This window comes from Vigna umbellata, chromosome 3, assembly GCF_029865625.1.
Source record: "Vigna umbellata cultivar VRB3 chromosome 3, Vumbellata_1.0, whole genome shotgun sequence".
Taxonomy (NCBI): domain Eukaryota; kingdom Viridiplantae; phylum Streptophyta; class Magnoliopsida; order Fabales; family Fabaceae; genus Vigna; species Vigna umbellata.
The window spans coordinates 48,757,400-48,763,379 of record NC_142167.1 but is presented as its reverse complement, the minus strand read 5'-3'; the positions used below and the strand labels follow the sequence as shown (position 1 = coordinate 48,763,379).

Below are 5,980 nucleotides of genomic sequence, written 5' to 3'. Positions count from 1 at the left end.
TATATATATATATATATATATACTATAAAATTGTACTACTAACCCAAAATTAAAAAAATGAAAAAGAGAGAAAAGGTTAAGCTGAGCTTTTTTATCATGATGATAACTGTTCAGCCTTTCTGGTCCTTGGTCGGTCGACAATCTTTGTTGTGTTCACTCTGTTGTTCTTGCTTGTGTTTCCCATCTCTTTCTCTCTCTTACACATAGTGCAATTATACACTTTGAACCAATCGGAAGCAACGAAAAATTAGTGTTACTTTATGAGATTATAGTATATATTTTATGGCTGTAAAACATTATATATTGTAGTTTTTGCTGTGTTAGAAAGATGCCACTCCACAGACAGCCCTGAAAGCTACATGGAATGATATAGATAAAGTTAATGCCGTAGGAAGAAAGGAAAGGGGACTAGCAGTACTCAAACAGGCTCTATATATTTTAGAGTGCAGAGAGAAAAAGAGAGAGCAAAGACCAAACATAAGTCCAAAAAGACACCAACACAAAATAAAGGAAAGCTCTATTGGTGGTAAAGGATAAAAGGGATCATTAGCATACCCTTGTGGCAGAAGTATAAACTTACCAAGTGAAAGAGATTTGATAGAGGGAGAGAACAAAAGGAAACATAGAAAGAAACTGATTGATCGATAGAATTACAAGACCGAACTAGAAGAGAACACAGTCAGTCATTCTGCATCAAAGGGATTAAGGTTTGTGTCTTTTTATAGTTTGATTAGTTCCCTCTTGCTCTTTCTCCTTGTCAATGTCCATGTCATTTTTATTCCTTGAGGAAATGAAAAAAATATGAAATATTCTTCTCGATACCCTTTTATCTTTCAGCTCTTGCTCCCTTTTTTCTAGTATTAGACAAAACAGAAAATACCTTAACCTTTCTGACTTTTGAACCCTTAAATCTTCTTCTGTTCACTCCATCACATATAAAGCTTTGGAGTTTGGATTCACATCAGAGGGAGATGAAAAAGGAATTAGATGATCAAGGACAGTGTTCCTCTCAACCAATCAACAACAATAACAACAACAATATTCAAAGCTACCAAGAGCACCTTCTCCTTCAACAACAGATGCATCAGCAGCAGCAGCAGCAACAAAATAGTGACAACATCTTCGGGGGTTCAAGAGGGTTAATGTTCCCTGAAGTTACTCCAATCATGCAACCATGGTCCATCCCTCCGGTTCACTCATTCAACCCGGGTCCGGTTCACTACAACAATATTAACACCAACCCTGTCAGAGACCATCATGACCAAACGTTTATAGTCCCTCCCACACCTTCACCCTATGCGAGCTTCTTCAGCAGAAGGGTCCCTTCTCTTCAATTTGCATACGAGAGTCCTTCTTCTGATCTCCACCATCTAAGGATCATATCTGACACCCTCGGACCTATGGTTCAACCCGGTTCAGCACCCTTTGGACTCCAAGCCGAGTTGGGAAAAATGACTGCTCAAGAAATCATGGAGGCTAAGGCTCTTGCTGCATCAAAGAGTCACAGTGAAGCAGAAAGAAGACGTAGAGAGAGAATCAACAACCATCTTGCCAAGCTTCGGAGTTTATTGCCAAACACTACAAAAGTAAGTGTATTCAATACAAGATCTTCAATACTATTAATTACTAACTAATATAATTCTATAATAGTTATTATAAAATAACGAGTTTAACATATATATAATGTGATTGTTTGACTTTGCAAGACCTTTCACACATCATGCATAAACTATTTGTTCGTATGTCTCTCAATAAAACACATGCATGAAAATGTAAACCCAGAGTTTCAAATATTATTGCTGTTTTTTGATTAATAGAGTCATTCCTAACTAAAAAAGACATCATCATGTCATTTCTAATTTAAAAGGACAACAAAACTGACAAAACCTCGTATGAAATCACCTAACATGCCTTCCTTATCAGAGACCTGAGAGTATATAATAGGAGAATTTTCAACATGGTGCATTTTTTAACCAAAATGGCATATAAAAAATAGGGTGCATGCAAAAGGTCTTGTTTGTTTCTCTTACTAACCTGCGTTCTTTGGCTTTCCATGTTCTTATTTTGTTTAAAGCGATAGCAACATTTTCATACATACTTACATGAGATAACAGATTTTAATTAACAAAAGACATGTTTGAAAGAACAAGCATGACATATATGTTTATTGTTTTTAGCTTACTTGTTTTGGTATGACTGTGTGTGTGTGTGTGGAAGTTTCAGACGAGTTTAATAGTAAAAAGGGTGATTAAAGATGACAGAAAGGTATTAGTGTTAAGGTAGGTTGTTGATGCAATAAAGAGGAACCAAGCAGCAGTTGAAAAAGCTACACATGGAAATTTCTTGCCGGGTATTGTCATCGGTCAAACTCAGCTCGATAATGATAAAGAAATAAAGCCAGAGAGACAAAGTAGCACCCTTTTCAGGCACACACACATGCACCCACTCACTATTCTATATACCTATCTATCTCATCTCATCTTTCTCTCTATCTACACATGCTGCATGCCACTTCCACCATTCAAAATACCCCCACTACTTCCATTTCATAATCATCAAGCTACACCCCTACCTACCTCAACTTCCACACAATCCCCTCAACCTCTTTTCAAACATTGCACAACTTCCAACCTTTGCTATTAATCATGAGAGAATGTTAGCACTGATTACTGTCTTTAAAATATTCATTATTGCTAAAATATGTTACCAATTTGTACTTTATCATAACCACAAATATTTATCTATACACTTTAACTGTGATTTTTAACGATAAAAAACCATTTATTTACGGCTGTTTATCAACAAATTAGTTTTATTCTCTTATTCACTGATCATTACCCAGTAAAGTAGTTGTTAGTGAGCCTCTAATGTATTATTCTGTTAGAAAAGTTCATTATGTCACTAATATTTCACAATTTACCCTGAAAGAAAAGATGTTTGCTTTGTGCAGTTCAATCTTATATATAAAAAAGTTGTCTTGACAAGTTTTGATTATGTTGTTGCAGACAGATAAAGCTTCGCTGCTAGCAGAAGTGATTCAGCACGTGAAGGAGCTGAAGCGGCAAACCTCTCTGATAGCAGAAAGCAGTGCAGTGCCAACCGAGGCAGACGAGTTGACAGTAGATGCAGCAGACGAAGATGGAAAGTTTGTGATCAAAGCCTCACTGTGCTGTGAAGATAGATCAGATCTCTTACCCGACCTCGTAAAAACGTTGAAGGCCTTGAAGCTGAGAACCCTCAAGGCTGAGATCACATCGCTTGGTGGGCGTGTGAAGAACGTGTTGGTCATTGCTGGTGACGAAGAAAGTTCAAACACCAATGGAGAACAAAGCATTCAGCAGCAACAACAACAATACTGTATTACCTCAATACAAGAAGCACTGAAGGCAGTGATGGAGAAGAGTGGTGGTGGAGATGAATCAGCTTCTGGGAATGTTAAGCGCCAAAGGACTAATAACATCAATTTTCTTGAACAAAGATCTTTGTAATTGTTCCGAGGTAACACTAACACAACACTTTTTGTTGCTAAGGTTTTGATGTCAAAAGATGTTGTTGTCTGTGAAAAAACAAAAGGATGATCATGGATACTCTAATTCTTTAATCCTACAATAGGATCTTCTCCTATTTTAGAGTCAAAATAGTTTATAAATTTTTTCTTTCCAACATGAAATTTAAAAACAAAAAACAGTAAAATTAATTAAATAAAGACTTATAATATATATTTTGATTGTCTGGCTTAAATATCTATATAGTATTATATTTTTTGATGTTATTCTGCATGGTCATGATGAAGTGATGAGGTAATGGTATAATGTGGTTTTGTACATGTACTTGTTTGCTTGTGCTGAATCCAAAGAGAGACAAAAGGGGTGGAGTTGGTTAAGGAAAGGAACAGAGAAGGATCTTTTTCGTGGGAACAGAAACCTTATATTGAATCCTAACATGGAAAATGATGCATTGATTGCTCTGTAAGAAGAAAATGAAAATGGCATCTGCATTAAATTCAAACATACACACACTATGTCTGGTGCAGCAACTGCTAGGAGCTGTCATTGTTTTGTTATGAAGTATATGTTTGTTTGTTTTATTGTCTTCACTCTCTGTATTCAGAAAGAGGAGAGAGTGTACCCTTGCATCTCATCATGACTTTCAAGGAGCACATCACCAAATTTTTTATATGATGAATTATACACATCAACTTCTATATACATCTAACATCATTTCATTTTTGTTTTTATAAATTGTATAAATGAAAATAAATAATATATTATTTTTTAAATTTAGTAAAATATTAGTTATTTCATTAAATTTTATAGTATAAATAATATAATAGTATAAAGCTACAATTTATAGATTAAATCCACAACTTATTAAATGTTTAATGTTTAAAAGTTATATTAATATGATTAAGCTATTTTATATGTTCTAATAGAAATACATATATTTACTACCTTCTTTTGTAATAAAGGATTAATTATTATAATAACTCAATAAAAATTTATTTTTGAAATTATGAAAACCTTCTTAACAAAAGAAGTTATATAATAAATTAATTTTTATAATTTTGTTGTAAGTAATTTTTTCCATAATGAAATGAGGTTAATTGAGTTTAGAAAAGAAAATAATAAAAACAAATATGTATATAAAAAAGAAATTACAAAATTGTAAACAATTATGGTCACATGCCTACACACACATATATATATATATATATATATATATATATATATATATAGAGAGAGAGAGAGAGAAATTAAAGTGATATTATTGTTAATTAAATTTAATCAATTTTTATGCATAAATTATTTTAATTTCGTACCTCCTCTTTTAATTCTTTTATCAGTATCAATCACACTCAATCCAAAATTCTGTGGAGCAACTATTGGAAAACTAAAACTATTTCAACTAAAAACATTAAAATAAAAAAGTTGTATACTCATATTTTAACTAATTTATTTTAAAAAAAATGATAAACATGGATCTTGATTTGTAATTGTAGAATTCTATCATTCTATAGTAATTATACTTCAATATCTGATCTCTATAATTTGAGAGAATTTGATTATAGTTAATTGTACAGAATTTTTGAATCAAATATGTGTTAATATTAGACTCGAACAATTTCATAATATTTGGTTGGTACCTTGATTAAGTTTAGTATAATTTTATATGCTCTTAATTACAAAATATAAGTTACACAAATGATAGTGATCTAAGATTAGAAGAGATGTATTTTATTACAATGAAAAAAAATTAGACATTAAAATTTTCTTTATACTCTATTTAATTTTTGTTAAGAAGAAAATTTTAATTTCATGGCAAACAATTGATAGATAGCATTTTCTAATATTTTTATTTAGAAAAATTTAACACGATAAGATTGACTTTGCAATAATCAATCAATATATAACTTTACATTAAAGGAATTTAAATTTTTGAAGAAATGTTGGAATGATAAACATTTTAGGAGATACGTATCTCTTTTAGAAATTTTATGGCTTTCGATTATCAAATGGGAGATATATATCACATATGCTTAAAATAATTTAATCTTGGATCTAAGTTTTAGAGTGTATATTAATAAGTTAACAATCTATTAGAATTGAATCCATAAGGTTAGAAAATCTTTTTGATTATTAACTCATAACTAGCATTCGTTGTATATACTCGGTTTAAAAGCAGTCCAATATCTTTAGCCTAAAAGCTGGTTACGTACGTACCCAAATGATGGAAGGCTCATTATAATAACCTGAAATATTGGGAAGACATGAAATTATAATTTATTTATCAGATATTATTCGCAAATATAAATACTGATTTAAAATGTCTATAAATAAATTATTATCTTATTCAATACTAATATCATTTTAAATTTTTACATTATTCATCTATTCTTGCTCACACGTAAAAGAGTTTTTATAAGTGGAATTTCCCTTCGCTTCCATAGATGAGACCAAGCTTCGTCTTGCCTCAAAGATTC

General features: G+C 31.7%; 1 protein-coding gene across 2 annotated transcripts; it reads left to right on the top strand.

The window, feature by feature from the left end:
- Positions 1–429: 429 nt before the first annotated feature.
- LOC124844043 (transcription factor bHLH30-like) lies at positions 430–4,157 on the top strand. 2 transcript variants are annotated; one of them, XM_088109975.1, is made up of 4 exons: positions 430–707; positions 942–1,586; positions 3,006–3,498; positions 3,857–4,157. In XM_088109975.1, the coding sequence occupies exons 2-3, from the start codon at positions 972–974 to the stop codon at positions 3,486–3,488; spliced, it is 1,098 nt and encodes a 365-aa protein (XP_087966101.1). In that variant the 5' UTR covers positions 430–707; positions 942–971; the 3' UTR covers positions 3,489–3,498; positions 3,857–4,157. The 2 variants fall into 2 exon arrangements, with proteins under 2 accessions (XP_087966101.1, XP_047176849.1); XM_047320893.2 differs by lacking the exon at positions 3,857–4,157 and having other exon boundaries at positions 3,006–3,849.
- Positions 4,158–5,980: the final 1,823 nt, after the last annotated feature.

What these genes read in the sequence shown, in the direction of transcription:
- LOC124844043 (XM_088109975.1), top strand. Translation starts at nt 972, where the DNA reads ATGAAAAAGGAATTAGATGATCAAGGACAGTGTTCCTCTCAACCAATC. An exon ending in TATTGCCAAACACTACAAAA is followed by an intron (nt 1,587 to 3,005) that starts GTAAGTGTATTC and finishes ATGTTGTTGCAG; the next exon opens with ACAGATAAAGCTTCGCTGCT.